Source organism: Neodiprion fabricii, chromosome 7 (genome assembly GCF_021155785.1).
Source record: "Neodiprion fabricii isolate iyNeoFabr1 chromosome 7, iyNeoFabr1.1, whole genome shotgun sequence".
NCBI lineage: Eukaryota > Metazoa > Arthropoda > Insecta > Hymenoptera > Diprionidae > Neodiprion > Neodiprion fabricii.
This window is the reverse complement of record NC_060245.1, coordinates 19,017,729-19,039,898: the sequence shown is the minus strand read 5'-3', so window position 1 is coordinate 19,039,898 and position 22,170 is coordinate 19,017,729. Positions and strand designations below refer to the sequence as shown.

The 22,170-nt window shown below is 40.9% G+C and overlaps 2 protein-coding genes across 3 annotated transcripts in view; both read left to right on the top strand.

Annotated features, from left to right (window-relative positions):
* The first annotated feature begins 1,861 nt into the window (after positions 1–1,861).
* LOC124186485 lies at positions 1,862–8,711 on the top strand. Of its 2 annotated transcripts, none has more exons than XM_046578239.1 (4): positions 1,862–2,187; positions 3,213–3,464; positions 6,212–6,488; positions 7,463–8,711. In XM_046578239.1, exons 2-4 carry the CDS (start codon positions 3,329–3,331, stop codon positions 8,514–8,516), a joined length of 1,467 nt encoding a protein of 488 aa, XP_046434195.1. In that variant the 5' UTR covers positions 1,862–2,187; positions 3,213–3,328; the 3' UTR covers positions 8,517–8,711. The 2 variants fall into 2 exon arrangements, with proteins under 2 accessions (XP_046434195.1, XP_046434197.1); XM_046578241.1 differs by lacking the exon at positions 1,862–2,187 and adding an exon at positions 3,002–3,114.
* Positions 8,712–17,610: 8,899 nt separating this feature from the next.
* Positions 17,611–22,170, top strand: part of LOC124187066 — a 34,992-nt gene continuing 30,432 nt past the window's right edge. Inside the window, exons 1-2 of the mRNA XM_046579315.1 lie at positions 17,611–17,832; positions 18,918–19,404. Of these exons, the coding sequence (XP_046435271.1) occupies positions 17,611–17,832; positions 18,918–19,404 (709 nt within the window). The remainder of the gene's footprint in view (positions 17,833–18,917; positions 19,405–22,170) is intronic.

Genomic DNA, 22,170 nt, shown 5'->3' with positions numbered 1-22,170 from the left:
CGCACACTCAAGTTCCGTAGTCCGACAACGGTACCGAAGGTATGGACTGCAAACCGGCTACATCCAGTACCTACGATACTGTTGTAGAATTGTGACTCGCGTACATATCGATGCGCATGAAGTTAGGTACGTGAAGGGCATGGAATGCGCCCAGGGACTTAAATATAGACGAAGGTCAAACGGCGAAGGTGGAATGTCGACCGCTTTAGTTGAAGCGCGTCGTCGAACCGAGAGAATTGGTTAGGTTGAATGGTGGAAAAGGGATTTGGAGTATCTTTGAACTCTGTTTTTCACTGCCTCTTAGATCCTTCTGCAACACTTTGAACTCCACTCTGATCCTGGTTGCACTTTAGAGGGTCATCGGTTCGATGAAAAGTGCGATACCTGGAATACGAAGAGGTTCCAGAGTCGGTCCTTCATCCCGGCTAATAATAACTTCGACAGTGGTCTTTTTCCGCGAACCTTGTGTCTCGGGAATGAAAGCTGAAAGAGGAAAGAACTAGAACAGCAGGAAACTCGGGCTGTGATATTTCGTGGCTTCGACTGATCGTTTTCGCAATTTCACCGCCGCTGCAGTTCCAATAAATCGCCACCGATCTAGTGCATGCCAGCTGTCGCAGATACCACATCGTATATTAGATTGCGAAACAGGAAAAGCTCTGGCTTGCGACTAAAACCTCTTAGATTCTTATTCGAGAAGTCAAAGGGCCGATACTCCCACCGTTTTACGCGTCGATCCGATTTGCCTGCAACTTTTGTCTCGAAGCGCATTTTCCGACCGTCTGCTAAGAACTTCAATCCCATGCACTTAACTCGCTTCCAGTAGAAATTTTAATGGATAACTGTTCGTGCCTCGAGCTAATCAGTTTCAACTATAAACTGTCGAGTTAGGTATAAGTTTTATACCGCGCAGCTTTTCGTCCAGGCTCACCGAGCAGTTATGCAGTGCAACTCAACTTAGTCAGTCAAGCTAATGATCCTCGTTTATTCGGCACTATTTGCGATAAATATCCGTGCATTTACTTAAAATGCCTTCTGGCTGTTTCGTACTTCCGCATGATACGCTTGATGATCTTAGTAACAAACATTACACTCGGTGACGATTTGACCCAGATAATTGCACACCAGAAATCAGAGGCTTAATTATACGGTACAACCTCTTGCCGCGAATCGATTCATTTTCGACCCGAATATCATTTTCCAATTTTCGATTGACGTATACTTCAGATATCAAAATGGTAAAATAAGATTTTGAACTGTCACATCTTGTCAATTTTAACAGAAAATTTTTTCATCATTACAGAATGTTTTGTAATCTGTTGGCTCTGCTTGAGAATTGTGGAAAAAAAATTTAAAAAAACTTTCCAACAGATGCTATTTATTTATTTTACAAGCTTGAAACCAAGTGAGTCCAACACTACAGAGATCCAAACGGTTTGAAAAATCGATTCAAAATCAGTTTAAGAACGTGACGAAACACAAAAGTGCGTAACAAATTGCGAAATCGATGATCATCGTACGCGGATGGAGAAAAACCGCGTTCGACGGATGAACGAACCTCGGCGTGAAATTGCAGCTTGAAGCGTGAGTTGGTCTCTGACGGAGAAAAACCTTGATAAAAAGTAACGAATAAGAGAAGAAAATAAAACCGGAGAAAGAGAAACGTAGATGTTTTTGCGAGCAGGTGATGCACGCCGACTGCACTGTTCCTTCCTATCTAGCCGAACGTAGAGTCGGCAATGAAAGGTTCTCTCTGTGAAAGAGCCAGCCACACGTAGAGAGAGGTAAAAGGTGAGTAGAGGTAGATCCTCCGGAGGCAGAGGGTAGGGAACGCGAAACCTCGGCCTTGACGGCAGTCTGCCTTCGACTCTCGCGCAAGCCGGACTGCGGCTACCTCGTCACTGTGCCGAAGGTCCACGTGCGAAGTGACGAGCCATGTAAACAACCGGGTGTCAAACTCCGAGGAAAGGCAGTTTATCTTCGTCGAGAACTTCCGTTTATCGTCGACGTAACGTCGGCGTCATGCGCCGATGCAGCGGCGCGGATTCCGCAAGTGTTCAACGAAGATTTAGAGGAAAATCCGTACTGCATATCCGGTCGCGAAATGTCCGGACTATCGAAACGCAGCCTTGTGTCACCAGATGTTACGTACGAAACGTTTCACTCGAACGCCTGCCCGCATCGTAGGTTAGTCTTGGAAGCCTGGATTGGAACTTTGATGAAAGCTGCATTTAAAGCTGCTTTTATTCAGATGATTAGAATTGTTGAATTTTTAATCTACCACTAGAAGTACAGTTTTTATCTGAATCCGTCAGGGTTTCGATCTGTTTTGTTTTAAAATAACGAAACCTTACACAGGGTGAGAAAAAAGTATGGAAACTTCTAGGAAACATCGCAGGGTTCGGTGGAAGAAAAAAATTAAATGAAAAATTATCAATGTTAAATCCCAAGTAATTTTTGACAAGGGATTCAATGGTAACCATTGATTTGACTTTGAACCTCATCTTCAAGATCGTTTTGAGATCAACTTTGACCTTCAACATGTTATCCCCCATTTTTTGTGTCAGAATTGAAAAGAGCGGGGAATTTTACGTTTCTTCCGAACTTTTCCTGCTTCCTCATCCTGTATATTGAATAATACATGATTATTTGAACGTGACCATGAGATACTTTTGAATTGCATAAACCAGTGAAAAGACTTCTCGAGCCAAAATTCTCTGTTCCATTGGAGTCTTCGATTGCGATTCACTTACAGCGGCGGGAAATGTCGAAAAATGGGGTATCGCGTTTTGGTATCGTCGCATAACGAGCTTGAAATACGTTACATCGAACTGTCGTGGGCTGAGATCCATGGTCCATTTATGGACCGAGAGGATCGAGGATTGCGTAAACTTTGGATTAGCGTGGGTGAGGCGATGCCCACGGTAAGAGAGAAAGAGAAACAGAACGAGAGAGGTTGAAAACCGCGTGGGCATTTGGTACAGTTGGCGTGATCCGTGTGGGATGTCGCGAGATTACGTCTTCAACATCAGCCCGAGAGCTCGTGCGTCGTTTGTACATTAACGTTAAAAGACACAATCACGTCACCGGTTAGCCAGATGAGCTCTCATTCCCGTTAGTGAATCCGGACCGTAATTCGAACCGGAAATTCCCTTCGCAGCTTCGGACTTTGACCAATCGCTAACAATTTCCTTGTTGCATTTCATTCGCAGGAACTTTGACGGCGAACGGATGACCAAGCGAGTCTCCCTTTGGGCGGGACCAAGAGGGACGAGCGAGCTGTTTGTCCGTGAATAGCAAACGAAGAGATTGTCCGAGAGACAATATAATGCCGGTCCCCGGTACAAGGAGATTATGCAGATTCGGCCTCGCCGCGGTTCTAGTCACCGCTATCTACGCCCTCGCCTTCGTCGACCTGCCGCCCCAGCTCCAAGAACCCTTACCCGACCCGCCATCCACCCTCGGTAAGCAGATTTATCCATATTGTTTTAATTGGGCCGAGAGTCGACACTCACCTAATACACGGGCTCGATCAACACTCCAACGCACATTATCGAGCCACGCTGAAATAACAGCGCCGCCTTGTCCAACCCCGAGGTTAAATTCCCTCGAATCAATTATCCGGAAGTAGGACATCGGGACTTGAACGATTTTTCTATTCTTCGTGTCTTTTGGCACTGCAGTGTTCAGCTTAGCTTTGAATTACTGTCCTTTCGAACAGTAGATCATTGCATTATAATTGCACGAGTTATAGCAATTTGGGTTTGAGCAGGATGGAGGAAGCGAATCGATTTAGTGGCCCGGAATTCGTTGATTGGAGTCTTTTGTCTGCGATTCAAGGTTCCGTTCACGAAGACTACGCAAGGATACCGAACTCAAATGGGTGTATTGACAAAACTTGTCACAGCAATCGTACACATTGGGTTCATTTTTAGTACCATTACCATCGCTAGTGTTCCCTTTACAACGAAGTGTCATTGGTTGCAGGGATGTCCGAGATCGACTAATCTATGACCTTGCAATATGATTCGTAGAAAATTATCACTGCCACTTGATACTCAATCCACTGTCTTCGGTGCATCTTATTCCGGACAGCTATTTGTTTACATGGAGTTCGGTCTCCTTGGGTAGTCTCCATGGTTCCGTTTTCCGTTATTTCCCTCTGGATTCGTATTTCCTTTTCCCAGATGATGAAACCAGCTACTTTGGTCCAGAGCAATACTCGACATTCCAGGTGTTCCGGTCTTGTTATAAACTGCCGCGAGATCAATCTCGCGCCGTGTACGTGAACGTATCATTCAGCTTGGTCATTTTGACGTTAATTGCGTCTCTTCGTCGTCACCAGTACCCACGAGTTGCGCAGATGGTTGTCGGAAAGAATTTCCACCTCGGGTTTTGCAGGGTGTGGAGAGAGAGAAAGAGAGAAAGAGATAGAAAGAGAGTTATGCGTGTCGTGAAAAGACTGTATTACACACATTAACTCAAAGGCGGAGTGAAAGAACTGCGGTGCAAAACCGCGGTCTCTCAAGACAAATTGGCGCGCGCGTCAAAAAATTTTAATGTCGAGTAGTTGTTGAATGAACGTCGAGTATAATATTCGCGTCAGACGAGAAGAGATTGATATCGTTCGAGAGAGCCGTTACTCGTTTTGAGAAATTACTCCTCGACACTCCTGAACGTCAGTATGTATAATACGCGGTACAGTCCGGGGTCGTAATTTCGTCTGGGAAAGTAGAAACTAGATCCTCGTTGTCTGGGAGAATCGAGTTGCGGCCGAAGGCGTGCATTATGCATTAAAAATTCACCCCGCGTAAGCCTGAACACTCATCTAACCGCAATCGCTAGTCGAAGAGTAGCTGAGCGTTGTGTTCGCAATAAATTATCATCCGATCGTGGATGACCTAGTGCTTATTAGCATTCTTGATACATAAGTTTGCTATCGGACTACCAAGTCTCAACTTCATTATTACAGCACCATGAAAACCGTTGGGAATCGATAATGAACGGTCAAAGAACTGGAACACTTTCAAGCGGACCTCTCATTTCATTGTATCCATATCATTTGCTGAAGCAGATGTACGGAATAAAATTCGAACTCGTTTAAACCCTCTCCTTGATCTCGGTGTTTCAGTCCTTTGCTTCTCAATATTTCCCTGGGAAAATTTCCTGAAGTCGAGGCAAGCATAATCGACCATCCAATGAAAATGCGAGATCTGTACTGGGTTAAAATCCCGCGTCATTCACTCTGTGAGTTCCATTGTTCGGCTCGTTTTACTCGAGAAATCTGGGTACCCGCAATCGGTTGACTGGCGGTTCGACACTCACTATCTTTTGCTCGAAACCAAACTACCCGTTTCATGATACGAAAGTGTTCAAATTAGCAAGGTGAAATAGTGTTCACCAAGGTAAGTGTACCAGTTATTACCACGTTTAGACCGAATTATTGACCCTTTCATTTTTCAACGTTATGAATCTACAGCACAAATTGTGAATTTCTCTATGACTAAATCCAGTTGCTAGAGGGTTAGACACTACAAATTTATTTTTCGGTCATTTTAGAACTGAGGATCAAACAGATACAACCGGAAAAGTTCAATAATTGGGGCAGGGTTAATAACCGGTAGATTTACCTTATGTTCTCGATATTTTGGGTTGAGAGAGATTGGTCGGGTTGGTAATCATCAGTCGTTGAAGTATTCGGAACCCAGTGAAAATCTATGGGAACCGTCACTCGATCTGGTGGCACTTTGAACCCGCATTTTCCGTCGATTCGACAATAGCCAACGTCGAGAGGGAGAAACTTCAATGATAATGATGATTATCAGCTAGTAGCGAATAAGTCCGTAGAGGCAATTAGTGTTCCCGATTAAGAGCCGGCTCGTGGAACAGAGAGGATGAAATGATTGACTCGGACGGCCGGAAGCTGCATATGTAAAAAGTGAAACTGGAGTGAAGCTAGGCGCGTCGGTCGGCCGCAGGTCTGCAATTAATCTTGAGAGAGAACTCGTTCTCAAAGCCCCATCACACAGCGTATTGGCATATCATTAGGGACTCCACCTCCTCGCCAGGACTCGAGTCTATCATCGATTGCGCTGGGAGGCTACCAGCATTTGGACCTACTGGTCCCAGGACAGCTAGCCTCGTCTTGACGCCCAGCTCACCTTGGAGTGTGTACACGCACCAGCCTCACTGACCACTGACCTTATTCCAGGCGGAGAGCCTCCGGGCACCCAAAGCGTCGTCGCCTATTCCTGGGCCCGCAGACTGGCCCTCGACTACCGGCCCTCAACCGACTGTCCCACCGACCCCAGCCTCTCGCTCCGGGGCCTTCCATCGCCATCGGCGTCGCCCAATTGGCTCGAGACTCTCGATGGTCAGCTCTTCCTATTCAGTGCTCACCTCGATCAGCGAGTCACTGCCTACCCTAACCTCAGGGTCATTGCTGTCAGGAGCAGGCCCCTGGAGAACTTGATCTACTGCACGGTTTGGTGAGTAGATTTGTGCGCCTTGCTATGGGTACAGTGTATGAGTTTAAGAACTTGTTAAATTTTCTGTAGTTCGACCGCTCTGGCGATTCTTGAAGGGTGGTCACGCTTTGTTGGGGTTCATTTGGCATACTGGTATTGGTACATGAAGGTTGGTGAATGAGTAACGATTAGGAGCAGGAGAAATGTACGTGGTATTATTTTTAGTACAAGTCTTGGAACTTGATAAATGGCCTGTATAGTTGTTTACGTTTCTACACCTTCCGTAGGTGAAAGAATTCTTGATGAGTCTGCATGATTCGAGTTATCATGATATAGTCCGTAATGGAGAACATAAAAAAAGGTACTTCAAGAAACCCTTGGTTATCTTTGAAATTGAAAATTCTAATGTTATTACAGTAGGTATTTTTCTTTAACACACGTTTGATTCACGAATCATTGTCAAAGTATCTGGTTCGGACATCGGTCATTCCAGTTCGTGCGAAATTAGAATAGAATGTGTATATGGTAAACAATGTTGGTGTCAAAACTGACCAAAACTGGCCGGTGTGGACCATTGATATAGGATAGGAGGTTGAAGTGACACCAAATTATACTATTCAAAAGTCGACACTGGAGTCTCTCTTACAGCTTACCAAATTTAACCAAAATCATGTAAACGGTTCCGATGTATCGTGTGAAAAGTATTTCGATTAATTTCAGAGCCAAGTTCAACAATTAAACTATAAGTATCTTTCAGTTGTACCATAATAGTTGGTTATTTGCGAACCTTTTCTTATGGACAGAAGGTATTCAAATTAACTTGTGAATCAAAATGGGAAAGGTGAGCATCCCTCTGAAGAAAACAATCATCTATTCGGGTGATTCATTTTATTTCACAGCAATTTTTCGAGTCACAGCTTAGAAAAGAAGTTAACAAACGAACCACCCTTACGTCTGTCCATCACAAGTCCCTATCGAATTTCTTTTTATTTCAGGCTAGATGAGGATGGCCAGTTACGTACGGTGTCAATGGAGGCCCTGGTCTCTGATATCTGGCTGGACCAGTGGGGCGGTGTATCGGATACGTACACGGGCGTGCTGATCACGTGTCCACTGCCCCGTAATTCGTCTCCGCGTCCGATTCGAGTGACGGTGGTGGGATCGGCGTGCGCCGGGGAAGTTAGTCAGAGCGTTAAGGTGCGTTTGAGGGAAGAGCGGGAGAAGGACCGGGGTCGACGATTCACGGTATGCGTGAAGGGACTGGACTTCGAGGAGGACGTTTCGGCGAAGCTGGTATCGTTTGTCGAGCTTAACCGAATCCTGGGCGCGGAAAGGATCTACTTCTACGTCTTTCACGTCCACGAGAACGTTTTGCGGGCTCTGCGTGTCTTCGAAAGATCGAACGTCGTCCGGTGGGTGAACCTTACACTGCCTGGAAGCCTGCCGAACGAGGTGGAGCACCGACGAAGACTTCTGGAAGGTGACGTGTGGCTCAAACGGCGGTTGGAACTGGTCCCCTACAACCACTGCTTCTACGACAGTCTCCAGGAGGCCGATTTCGTCGTTCCTCTCGACCTGGACGAGTCCATTGTTCCCGCCCACGTCGATAGCTGGGCTCGGCTGATCGAGGACGAAGAGAAGCGGCTCGGCGCCGCCTTCCGCGACTTCGCTTCGTACGCCGTCCGCAACGCTTACTTCTTCACGGAGCTTCAGCCGGCCTCGCCGCGCAGTGGCGCCCCCTACCTAGACACGCGACGCGCAGGCGCCGTCTCACCAGAGGGCGACGCCGTCAAAAGCTTCGTTTCGACGCGGCGCGCACTTACCGTCCACAATCACTACGCCCTCGACACTCTCCGACCCGCCACGAGGCGCGCCCATCATTTTTCACCCCGCGATGTTCTCAAGCATCATCACAGGCTGTGCGACGAGAGACACTTGGACTGTGATTCACTGATGCGCGACGTTACCACGGATTATTCCGCAACGAGGTTTGCGAGCGAACTTGTTAACAGGACCGAAACCATACTCGGTTATCTTAATATGCTTTGATTCGTTCGGGACACGCTCGTTGTGGCAAAATCATTGTTCGATACGTTGATTGACATTTTTTTTTTTTTTTTCTTTTCAATAAAATCGTAAGATACATTAACGAAATTCAAACTTGCGATTTTCGAGCCGAACGTTGACATCTTTCAGAAAATTCTCTCCGCTGCGACACAAAAATTAAAAAGCTTTGAAATTTTATGAACCCTTCTATTTGCTACTGGTTTTTATGCTCTTTTTCCCCATCTCCTCCTGTTCGTTCGTATGATATAAATATTTAATACAACGTGACTCCAGAAAGAGTTATAATCCCGTGTATGTGTGTGTGTATGTTTTTTCTCTGTCTTCTACTTTCATTCCACTACTTTGAACAATTTCAGAAACAACAACGTTATATCTAGATACAGACTTCATTATGAAAATACCTTGGTAAAGTTTTTCTCTGAAAGTTACTCGTACGAGTATATCTTTTCAGAAAAATGTCGGTTAAAATTCCTCGGAAATATTCTTTCAGCTACGAGTTTCGGGAAATATTTCTGCAAAAAACTCAGCATTCTTCTTTTTCCTTATTTAAAAAACTAAGGAAAAAAATTCGCTGCAATTGCTCCTCAAAGTTTGGTAATTCAAAAAAATTTTGATCGTCTCTTAATGTTCTTACTGATTTATAACTTGATCGATGAAAATTTCTGCGATAGAATTTTCGCAGGAATCCCGTTTCGTTCGAAGCTTGAAAAAACTGTGAAAACTGCGTTTAATATGCGTTTAATAAAATAAAGCACACAATTGAGAAAAATTTTGACCGATTGTACGAAAAATCGTGTACACCGAAAAAATTGGCAGGACTAATCCGAAAATACAATATAAAAGTCCGAATGGAATTCCCAGCAAGAAAAACAATGCAAAAAAAACCGATCGGAATTAACCGTTACACCGTCATTTCAGCATCCTGTTTCTTTCCACGTTTACTTTGAATTTTCAGGGTCAACATTTCAGGGAAAAAGGTGAGGGGTAAGAGACGAAAAAGAATCGTCAATCCGGCAGTGGCAGCGAAGCATTTGAGAATTTTAGTGCTGTGTGGGTCTATTTACGAGCCAAGATTCGCGAGATCGTAAAATCGCAACGCGCTCTGCGGCGAATTATGGATGAAGGTGTCGATTTGAAGGTCAACAGAAGTCGGGGAAATTATCGCGTAGCCATCTGATGTTTGCGAAGTTTTTTGCAGTCAGAAACGCGGCGGTTGGATCGATGAAATCAATCAGGATCACTAATTGACGGATTATCACTCCGCGTAAACACTTTCTTACGTAATGCCAGTGAAGGATCGAGATTAAGTTTAACCAAAAATTTCACCACTCGTCATCGTACGTGACTTTCGGGCATTTCTTATTGCTTGTTTCTACTTCGTTCCTTATCGAATTTTCAATTAGCGTTAAAGCGCTCCAGATTCTTCCAGGTCACGTAATTTTTTTACGCGAGTTACGACTCATTCATTAAGTTGAAATAAAAAAGGCGCGTATTAATTTTCTTACACGACCCTAAATTCAGTTCACTTTACACCATTTTACTCCCATGACAATTTTCTTTAATATACATATATCGTATCAAATAATTCGCATTTGAATACAAAGAGTGAGGAATTTATTTCCAACAATGACTGAACTTTGTCAGGCAGTTATTATCACGATAAGTATAATAATTCGTTTCGTAATATGATCGGCGATTTTCATTTCCGTGAATCGGGAAAAATGTAATTCCTAATGCAAATTTTTATCCACTAGCTTACGATAAGACGAGCGATGTAAAAATACCGCTAATCTGAAACAAAAACATCGTACCGATGTTATATTATCTTAGGCTTAACAGATCCCGTATAAATAACAGCTTCAAATACATTCTCTCGTTTTTCCCTTCGACAGATAAATCGATTAGGTTAACCTAAAGACAACTCGCAACTGATGCTTACGAAACGATTATTTTCTATTTTCAGACCAAATAACTAGAAAATTAGAGGCTTGGTTCACGTGACTGTTACAGCTAGAAGTGAAAAAATCAGTCAGGAAGGTCTTCTTAATTCAGTTCTTTTCAGTAATCAACGGATGAGAACGAAAATGGTTTAAAAAAATAGAAGAAGAATTTTTTTCCCTCCCACTTTTGCTTTTCGATATATTTGACCGAATCAATCAAAACGCTACACGCTGTACAACTATCTCAATCCGCGAGTATATTCCCCTCTGTAAATCCCTCGTTACACGCGGTCGAGTTCCGAGCGAGGGCTGGGGGTACGAAATCAGAAAAACCAAAAATCAGAATGGCCAGAATTCCGAATTTAATAATATCGAATAAAAAATATGAGAGAACAGATACTGTCAGAAATTTTAAGTCCCGAATGGTGCCCGATAAAAAGCTGCAGCTTACCTAAAATATATTTACTTGAGGGCTCTATTATCTGAACACACTTGCTTCGGAAAACGTTAATCCAAGAATTCAGAGATGAAGAATTTAATAACATATACAGTCGATGTTCCAGAGAACGCATTTGTAGAAATTTTCATATTCTCAAATGTCCAAATATTATAAAAATAAAAATAAAAATCCAGAATATAGACGGGTCTTTGTTCAGAATCGTACGTTTCAGAAAGATCGGTATTCCGAAAGTAACCGTATCGATGGCTTACCACCAGAATTTCACATTCCGAGTCTATCCAACTGGTCTATTTTTACTTGTAAAATGTTTTGTATACAGAATCAAAGAAATTCTTTACTCGATACTTAACAAAGAAGAAAGAACGCGATGCAAACGGACAACTTTGAGTCGTTGAAGCTGTTGGGTCGGGCCTTTAGAGTGTGGCCGACGATGTGCCTGAATCTTCTCATATATTGCGACTCTTCGTTCCGACGATTCCGATATAACGCAATTCTATATTCCGAGCCTTCTACGAGATCACTACTCGGAGTTCCAACCGTTCCGATTCTTGATCCTTCGCATCTACGAAATCGAATAGACGAAAATTCTACTTTACGATCCATCCGAAGGTTATTTATTTGTGTTTGCGAGCAATCGCATTTTCCTCATTCTGCCAACAGCCTTTCGGAATTTTCACCAGTCGTTTATTCAAGATCCTACAACTTCAAATTTCGATACTTTTATATTCTATTTCCATTATTTCTGGCTTAATGAAGATTCACCACTTTATTCTATCGCAATTGTGAGTTTTCGATACATTAACGTTCGGAATTCTGACCATTCCGATTTTTGGTTCTTCTGATTTTTTACCCGCACCCGAGAATCGGAATGAGACTGAAGTCAATTTATTTCCTCGTATAATCACAGGCGAGCGCGCGATTTTGCGGCACCCTTACAGGTATAGGTGGGTACCTACCGTAGGCGAGTTGAACCGCATCGCGAAACGTAGTGGTAGGTCAGTGACGGCTGAGAGAAGGGGCGGAATAGGGAGAGGAATGGGGTGGAAGGGATCCCTCGTCCGCCCCTTAAATGCAGACGTTAAGGGGGGTGGGGGGGTGGGGGGGAGGGCGACTTCCGGATGCAGGAGGCCGGGATAAACCGCAAACCGAGTTCGGGGGCAGGGAGTCAGGCATGCGCCTCGGGGCGATGATCCTCGGGTTGGGGGCGAAGGTATGCGAACCGTGTCACCGGCACGTGGGACTCCAGTTATCCTGGCCGAACCGCCGGGACCGCGACGGAGCCTGCGGGACTTTTTTTTAATAAGGAGTGAAACGACGGAACGAAGCTTTCAAGCCCGCGAACAGTGCCTTGAATTTATCTAATCTTTGGGTCGCCTTTGGCTGATTTTTGATTCCCTTGTGGTTAGAATCTAATCTCTTTAAAATGATTGCGCTTCGTTGTCGACTGTTCGGAGGTGAAAGTTGATCGCGCTTTCGGACCTCCTGTAAATAATTATGCAATAGTTGTGTGAGTGTTTGGAAATTTATTCCGATAAATTTGTGAAATTTGTGCGAGTTTTCCGGTTTGTGATTTAACTTGTTTTTTGCAGTTTTTCGTTTTAATTCCTCAAACGCGAACTGTGCGAATGAAAATTATTCGACGATGTGTGATCGTCGATTTAGTTTGATGATAACGAATTCTCACACGTGGAGTGATTAATTGTATTGATAAAAAAAAAAAAAAAAAATAAACAATATTCGTAACGTGGGATGAATGAGTGCGGAATTCGTTGCGTTTAATATCGTGATTAAAAAACATTTTTCGACAATTCCTTAGGGGTGGCTGACTCGTTTTCGTTTTTCATGAAAAGATCAATCACCCTGAGTATTACATAGGAAGCGAAACTCCTGCTTGGTCAGTTCTAACGAACGAGAATAAATGTTTATTTTGCATCTCTACCCTCCATCCGCAAAAACAGCAATCAATTTGATTTATGTTTATAATAACGGACTTTGGAGATTTATTGTTAATTTTAGATGGGGGGGAAAACGTGACGGGGGTTTGTTTTATTTTTATTTATTTCTTTTTTTTTTTTTTCTTCTCGTCGAGGGGTGAAAGAAAAGGACAAGACAATCCCATATTAAGGATGGATCAGGCGTACCGTCCGGTGGAAAAGTAAATCAAACAAAAGAAACAGGAATGATAAGTGAAACTGATATCGGTTGCGTTGAAGATTGTCGAAGCAATCTATTTTCGTCGTGGATATAATCGTATTGTATATCCGATTTTCATTCTCGAAAGCTCGTTCAACTTGTGAACTGAATTATTCTTCACGAATTTGTCGAAACGAATCTTCAGCAACGTTGATGTGATTCGAAATAATGCAGAATTTCATCGGTTATAATATTGAAGGATTTTTTGCACCTCATTTTTCTGATCCGATAAAAAAAATAGAAACGAAAATTCGTACGAAGAGGTAATTAATTATTCGTAGAGAATTTATTTACAGAGAAAATATGGTGCACGCATAATTCATTTAAATTGGAAATACACAGTGTTTAATATAGTTTTAATAACAATCGTGTTCAATTACTAATTTGAAAGTAAATTAAAGTTAAATTGTGTTCGGAAAATTCTTTCAATGAAAAATGCGGCTCTCGATTTTCTTCTCTACGTTAACATGTCGTTTCGACTAAATTCAAATATATTGACTCTGCTTCAAAACCTTGTTTTATGTTGTTTTTTTTTTTTCCATGCAGTCCGTACGCTCGATACATCCCAAAATACGTGCCTCCGTGGTTTACTTCATTTTCACGAAGAATTTTCGCTAAAGCCAGAGCAGTCTGTTTTTTCTTCTTTCAGCTTCTCCTTCCTCTCCCTCATTCTGTTATTTGCCACTTTCTTTGCAAAGTGAATGAGTGTCGAAGCGGGCTGAAGTAATACTTCTTTTTTTCATTTGCCTGATTTTTTTCTTTTTGCGTTTTTTTTTTGTTTTCTGTTCCGTTCTCAAAAGTACCTGCGAGCTAACGTGACAAGTTTCTATTAAAGTGGCACCCGTTAAAACTAAGCTAAAGTAAAAGTAACAAAAAAAGGTGCTAGAGAATTATTAGAGCCGGTTATTTCTCGCTTTTATTACAACGCTAAAAACTTGGCATTCGCTGTGATTATTGTTATTCTGAATTGTTTTTGTTTTTTTTTTTTTCTTCTTCTTCTCAACTAATTAAGATTTCAAATGCCTGCAACTTTACCTCCTTCGCGTAATTGCCGATTTGCCATTAGCACACGGTGGGGAATACTCGAGGCTAGTAAGTGCTCGGAAAGCGGGAAGAGAGGAGGGTGAGAAAAAAAAATATGAAGATAAAACACCGAGCGGCGGTGAAATTATTATCCCAGTGCTCGCAATTCTTTCGGAATGAAAGGGGGAAATAACGAGCAGGCAAAAAGAAAGAGTAATTGACATGAATATCCGAGATACTCGAACGCCTCGGTGTCGAAATAACGATCGACCAACATCTCGATGGCTCTTTGTGCCTCGAACTGATTCCCGATAATCGGACTTCTAATTACCTGTTGATCCCCGCTGTTTCAAGTCCTTCAATTCGTACTCCGAGACTTCATTTCTTACAGGCTGAACACACAATTCGGGCCACATTAACGTAAATTTCAATTTTCCTCAAAATTTTGTCGCGTTTTTTTTTTTTTTTTTTTTTATTTCAGATGAAGAAGGCTAATCTAAGAATTTTATAATAAATACACTGATCGCAACGAGAAAAGTTTCATTTTGGGTACAGAATGATAATTAGTTTTTTAAGCGTAACTAGATAATCTAGTATATATTGTTATTGTTCGTTACTATCGTCCCTATTGCGATAATTATTTATCTAGAATAAAAATAAATGAAATGTGATATAAATTGAACGAACAGATTTAATCTGACAATAATCAAAAAATTAATAATTGACAACTGTAATCAGACCGAAGAGTATAAGCTTGAACTTACATTTTTCTGTTATTCTAACAATATTCATACTATTTATTAATCGATTGATCAGGTTTTTTTATTTATCTTCAATACGATTAATCTATTAATCGACGATTTTAATTGATCATTATTTCGATTAATCGTTAGATCGTTATTCTACTTAATCGGAAAAACTGATTATTCGATCAATCGCTCAGCCCGGTTATTCGCATATACTTGAATTTTCCAGTAACTAGAACGAATGAAATTTCTCTCAGTGCGCGCTCGCAACCGAGATACGGGGGAATTTTTAACCCGTTAATTGTAACTTCGTTGCGAAACGAGTCGTTTCTCCGCATTCATTGGGTTTCAGGTGCTGGTTTTAGTGCCGAGATGTCCGTTATCGAAGCGATCGTTGTGTTTTTAATAGTGCGAATAACGAGACGCGGATAAGAATTCTGTCTCGCGTGTTTTCGAATGAACGAATTTCAGTTTAAACCCCAAATATTACAGGGAATAAACTTTGGTCGATTTCCTTCTACAAAAGCCCTCCACCTCGTACGTTGTTACAAAATGTTTTTGCGAGAGGTGTTTTTTTTTTTTCCCGAGAATTATGATAAATTCTTCTCGTTAGATCAAAGCTCGTCGAAGGAGAAAAAAAAAGAAGAAAAAAAAATTAAAGGGTTCAAACACCACATTCGATTAAAACCATACCTTTCAATTTATGCTGGAAAGTTTTCTTTGCAATCATTATAATCTTGAAATAAAATCGTATTTCACGCCACGCGAAAAGTTCGATGATTGCATTAATTTTTCAGATGGTTTATGCAAACTCGGACAAAGTTTTTTGCTTTTTTTTTTCAAATAAGGTCAATTTTTCATCACCTTATCCCGATTAACTGGCGCTAAGTAAATAATAAAAAAAAAAAAATACGTAAATGAAACGCTACCGGAACATGGTGGAAAAAAAATCGCTGTGAAAAATACGTTGAGATTCTTTTGTTTTTTGTTTCCAACTGTTGAAACATTATTCAGAACAATTATAGATTATTTTTAACGAGCCTTATAATAGCATTAACAAACACAGCACATTCCTTCCTTTATTGATGAAATTTTGTTTCATGCAATGTAGTTATTAGTAATTTTGTACGTAATTCGCGTAAATTTTTCATTTAATTTGACACAACGTTTGATAGTTTCTGTATTAACTGTGAAATTTGCTCATAGTGACCGAATTTCGATTGTCAAAACTGTCCGTTTTCTGATCGCAGGTTAAAGTTCCCATAACAATTTCATTTAAGGATTGCACGTAATTGTCTCGGGCAATTTTCAACCCCGACAACCGTAAAACGAACGGTGAAAGCAAGTTTCTCTGATAATTGTGCGAGTAAAATTGATTGAATGTCGCAGAAAAAGATGTTTTGCGTAATCAAAGAGACTTCAGTCAGAGGCGCCGAATCGCGGCGGCTGAAAAACGCTAACCCATAAAATACACCCCGCGTTAAGTGCAAAGTGCAGTTAATTAAGTTCGCGAAAAGTGCACGGATGTCGATAGATTTCGGGATTTTGGTGGCGATCGCAGTTCGGCAATCGTCGCCGATGACGACGACAAACGCGATAATGAGACGGAAATGAATTAAGAAGGTTAGTTGGCCAACGATCTATACTTTCTTTTTTTCGTAATATTATCAGGACGTAGCCCTGTATCGAGTATTTATTGAATTGTTACATTCGTGAGTTACCGCGATCTTTTTAAAAATCTGAGAACAGAATATGCTGTATGAATTATTTTTGTCACGGGTTATTTTTGGGTGCATTATTTTTGCCGTTGGTTATTTTTATCACAAGTTATTTTTATCATGGATTAATCTTATCATTGGTTATTTTTGTCATGAATTATTTTTATCATTGGTTATTTTTGTGTGCATTCTTATTGTCATGGGTTGTATTTGTATGGATTATTTTTGTCATTTGTTATTTTTGTCATGGGTTATTATTATCATGGATTGTTTCGGCAGGTTTATTTTTGTCACTGGTTATTTTTATCACTGATTGTTATGGCAGACTTATTTTTGTCATCGGTTATTTTTGTGTGGGTTATATCGTCATGAGTTATTTTTTTTCATGGGTTATTTTTGTCAGTAGTTATCACTATCCAGGTTATTTTTGTCACGTATCGTTTGACGCGGGTTACCGTTGTCACCGGTTATATTTTTGCGTGGCTTATTTTTTTAACGGCTATTCTTACAACTGGTTATTTCTTTGCGAGTTATTTTTTTCATGGGTTGCTTTCTTGTGTGCGTTGTTATTTTTGTCACTGATAATTTTTTTACGGATAATTTTTGTTTACGCTAGTTTTGTCATGGGTTATTTTTTATTTTGCGTTATTACGTCCGGGGCATAAAAAAAAAAAATAAAAAAATCGTTTTTTTTTCTCAAACCCGCAGAGTTCGAGGATGACGGTGCGCCATGGAGAACTGAGCCACGTGATGAGGCACAGCAGTTCGTGGCCCGAGCGTGCTGTGGCCGTGAAAGTTCGCATCAACCCCGTAACAAGGGCTTACACAATAATACCAGAATTCTGCCCCGGTAACAATTACAACCCCCGCGAATTGCCGGCGGCGAGTTCTACGATTCACCCCGAGGCGGGGAGGATTTGCATTGTTGAAATTGACGAGCGGCGAACCGCAGTCGGGGGGAAACTTCCCGAGGAATGGGATCCGTTCCATGGCACCATGACGGACGTACCCGAAACGACGCGAAAAATTCACCGGCAACTCCGCAAGCGGAACGACACCTGGCCCATTTCACTTCCGGTTGGTCATCGAGGGATCTCTAAGTCGTTCGGCAGCGAGCCTGAGCTTAAACTTGCCTCGGATTCTGGCGACCTTCCGAAACTGGAGAACGGCGGTGGACGTCTTTTCATCAACCAGGAGAAGGACCCTCGGGAGAACATGGTTAGACTTCGTTATACATATATATATATATGTATATACATTGGACTCGGATCTAATCTCAAGTTTATTACTTGCCTAGATGAGACATTCAATGCCAAGTTTTGCCAGGTTTCATCATCGCTGTTTTCTATTTGGTCGCAGTATTTTCGAGTGCGACAATGTACAGCAATCATATTATGTATCATGATCTGAGGTTTTACAAATTTACAGTTACTTTTTTCACCTTCTGTTTCTTATGCAACCATTTTTGAGTACTTGTATTTTTTTTTTTTTTTTATATATTTATATAATTTTCGAAATCTTGGCAAAGAGTTTTATTCCTTAATTGTTCCGATTGTTTTCGGATCGTCTCCAACATGGTCTCAATTATTTGTTTCTGATCCGATTTTTCGAGACTTTGGCAAAACTTTGGATTCGAAAAAATCAGTGGACGAGTATTTTAAACATTAAAAAAAAAATAAAAATAACTTTCTCATCCGCGAAGTCGCTTTGATTCTGTAATAGAAATATCTTAATATCGAGAGGAAATTGCAATTGGTTATGAATAATAATTTTCAAAACTACGATAAAAGGTAGTGAAGTAAACATTTTCCGCTTTATTCGTAACTTTGACAATGTTTATATTGTCAAATAGTCAAAGAGGCTGAAAAATTGATTCAAAATTTTAAAAACCATCTCTCAAACATCGTTTTCTGTAAAGTGAAAATTTCAGAGCTTCTTTAAACAGAATATATAAAACAGAAAAATGGATATCACTGTTTCTGGGGGGGAAGCATTGTTCATGATTTTCAAAAATGTGCAACCCGCAAATAAATGAAGAAACTAAAGTCGTTCGAAACTCTCGGCGATACTGAAACAGAAGAAACGATCGCTTTACGGGAAAGAATATAACATACTTGATTTTTTTTAAAAAACTGCGAAACCAAAAATGAAACACAAAAAAAAAAACAATCTGAATTCGGTACTGCAATGACCTAAAAAAGGTTCAATAAATTAAAAAAAAAAAAACATGGCGAGACCCGGTCAACTCAGCATCGAACAAAGTCTCTCGCACACCAAATTTTTTATCAAAAAATGTTTTCCAGCGTTCGGGGGGCGATTCAAAGGTGTCGAATCACGCGTGCCCGAAGTGCACGGCCGAGACGCTGCTCCTGAAGATCGATCCCTTCAGGGTTCAGCCGCAGGGACCGGAAACGTCGAAGCGAAACTGCCCGGAGAGCGGAACCTTCACGGAACGTCGCGTCCGGTCCCAATCGACTCAGCTCGAGTCGCGTTCGGCGATCGCCAAGTCCGGATTGGCCCAGCGGTCAAAAAGCTTCGGGGGCAACTTGCAGCGATGCAACAACGCTACGGTCGAAGGGGAGAACGGATCCCTCGGGCGTCACGTCCTGGATCAGCGCAAGGAAGCCACCCTCAGGAGGCACTATTACCCGGAGGGTGGCTGGGGGTACGTGATCGTCACTTGTTCAGCTCTGGTCCATTTCCTTGGCGTTGGACTTCAGCTTGCAGCCCCTGGCGCCTGGCACGTCACCGCCGAAGTCAAGTTCCACCACCCCGCGCTCCATTCCGCAGGTAAGATAAAAAAAAATTCACTCATTGTATATCACGTGAAAACTTTCGACTGATTACACCGGTAAACACGATTTTTGGGTCAGGCTTCTGCGTGTGAAATTCTGGTTTCTCCTGCGTTACAAGTAAAGGTCAAAAATTATTTTTCTGATCAAAGTTTGCTTTTGTAGAAGCTGGAGCAATTTTTTGAATTTTCAAGAAACATGACAAGAATCAATATAAATATGGTTTTGCAGCGAGGGTAGATTACAGGTGTTTAAAAACTTAGTAAGCACCTTCCTTGTTGCAAGATTTTGTTGACCAGTGTTATCAGCCGTTAGTTGTTGAAATTTGTGTTCTAACAAAAGTTGGAACTCTTAGATTTTTAGAAAAAAATGATTTCGGGAAGTTATTGTGAACACCCTTGAGATGAGAAGCTGAATTTTCACTAGATACCGATGTTTCGAAATCTAAAGAATCATTTCTGACCATTTTCGAATGGATGTCTGCCGGGTGTGTGTCTGAGAGTGATCAATTTTTTATCTGTCGTTTCACGAGGGGTTGAAAATGCAAGGGTTTCTTTAGGACAAAGGAATTTGAACCTTGGTGAATCTTGAATTAGAATTTCTTTAACCTAAAAAATTAGGTTGAATTGACTTTCGCCACTTGTATTCGAATACCCTCGTATGGGAGACGAGAATCACGGATTTTGGTGATTTTGGTTTCAATCGATGGGGCTTTTCCTAACTCAGAACTGATTATATTTTGGATACGATCGGTTCGATAGTTTTCAATCATAAAGAAAAAATTTAGATAGATCAAATCTCGAAACTGAAGAAACGGATTTTTATCATTTTGATCTTAATCGATGGGGTTTTTCTTGACTAAAGGAAAACGGAACTTAACTAGAATCATTGAAAACTATTCAACTTCTGAAAATGGACTAAATTTCTCAAACCATCATTAAAATCTAAAAAAACATGGGCTACACATGACACTAAAATTTTCATGAAATATTGTAAGAAAAGTGTCTTCAATTCCTTGAAAACAATTTCGCAAATCCCTCGAAAGCTCTGGATCATAAAACACAGTGTGTAATCTAATAAAATAAGTGTTGAAAACCGCTGAAATGACACCCTATCAAATCCCATAATATAAAAGTTCGCTGCAAGTAAAATTCGGGCGATATTTTTCAACCCTTGAATGCGATCGCAGCGAGAGATGCTCGTTTTGGTTAATTTCAAAATGATCCCTGACTAGAAATGCAATTTATCATTGTTCCCAGCGGTTTACTTAATACGATGGGATGTCCGTTTAAACTTCGTTCTGCGTATCGATTTACCAGCTGGAAACGATTCCCACGAGAACGTTACGCAGGCAACTTCTCGACAGTCACAAATCTGACTTGGTTGTGTATAAATTTCAAGCTTGATCACCGGGGGTTCTTAGTGGTCCAATTTGTTTTCGGGTCCGCAGTGCCTTTCGGGCACCCCTTCGGAGTGTATGAGCCGCGAGTATAAAAAGCCAAGAAGCAAAGGCGCGTTTGTACATCGCGTTTTTTGTCTCGTTTTTGCCTTCATCTCTCTCTCTCTCTCTCTCTCAGTTATTTTTTTTTTTTGTCGATTTATGAAAGCACCGAAAACGAACCACCGCTAATCCTTGATCAACTTGATTCCCTCGACTCGGTTCGAGCTCTCACTTTCTCTGAAAGCTTTTCGTTTGTTCTTCTTTTTCATTCAGAGTTGAACAGAGTTCAAGGCTAATTTAAAAAAAAAAAAAAAAAAAAAAAAAATAACCAAGCCAGTTCTTTACCCGCTTCACGTGGATTTCCAATGGATCACAAACTTTTTATCACAGCTACGTTATAAGTGAGCTTCGATGATTTTATCATCGATGCTTCAGACATAACAGACGGTAAGAAAAAAAAAAAAAAAATCAACGCAAATAGAATATGAAACTATAAAACCGAGGATCAAAAACTGGTAACATACCTAAACCCATATTTCAATCTAATGTTTTGAAAATTATCAACAGAAATTTTTTTTTTTTTTTCCTTTCAATTCTCTTACGTCAATTTTTAGTAATTGCAGTGGACAGATTATTAACAGTAAAATTTCATTCAATCTGTTACCGTTTTGATTTTTAAATCTGAACTGAAATCAGATTTTTAATTGTAAAAAATAAATTTCACCCGTGAATCCGGCGACCATCGATTGAGTTTTTTTCTTTTTTAAATAATTGTGCATGGATTTGATCTGCGGAAGCGGCTATTAAAAGCTCTTGGGATACAACACGTGGTGGGCAAACGTCTTTCGGCATCATCTCGGTCAGCGCGCCTAAGTCGAGAATTTGCATAATCGTTCCTCGCAACGTTTAAACGTGAATATCAATCGTTGGACGTAGATATTTTTATTTAAAGATTTATACAGTCGACATATTTTATTTATTTTTTTTTAATTTCATTTATTATTTTTATCATTATTTATCAGCAATAAAATTACAAGCATATTAAATACACAAAAGTACAAATAAATAAACCTTCAGGTAGTTGCAATAACCTGTGCGTAGGATTGGTGCGCTAGGAATGAAAAATCTTTGAATAACTAACAAAAGGAAAAGAGAAAATTAACTGCTAATCAGGCGATTGAATAAAACAAATATTATATACCAACAACTAGCAGACTAATCCAAGATTAGCTTAACTATGTTTACATTTCAATTTAGTGTTCATGATTTCAGATTATCGATTCTTTGTTTCAAATCGTATATTTCAATTTCAAAAGTCAGATT

Coding starts and splice junctions, on each gene's coding strand:
- LOC124186485 (XM_046578239.1), top strand. CDS start 3,329: ATGCCGGTCCCCGGTACAAGGAGATTATGCAGATTCGGCCTCGCCGCG. Junction 3,465..6,211: donor CGACCCGCCATCCACCCTCG/GTAAGCAGATTT, acceptor ACCTTATTCCAG/GCGGAGAGCCTCCGGGCACC. Junction 6,489..7,462: donor TTGATCTACTGCACGGTTTG/GTGAGTAGATTT, acceptor TTTTTATTTCAG/GCTAGATGAGGATGGCCAGT.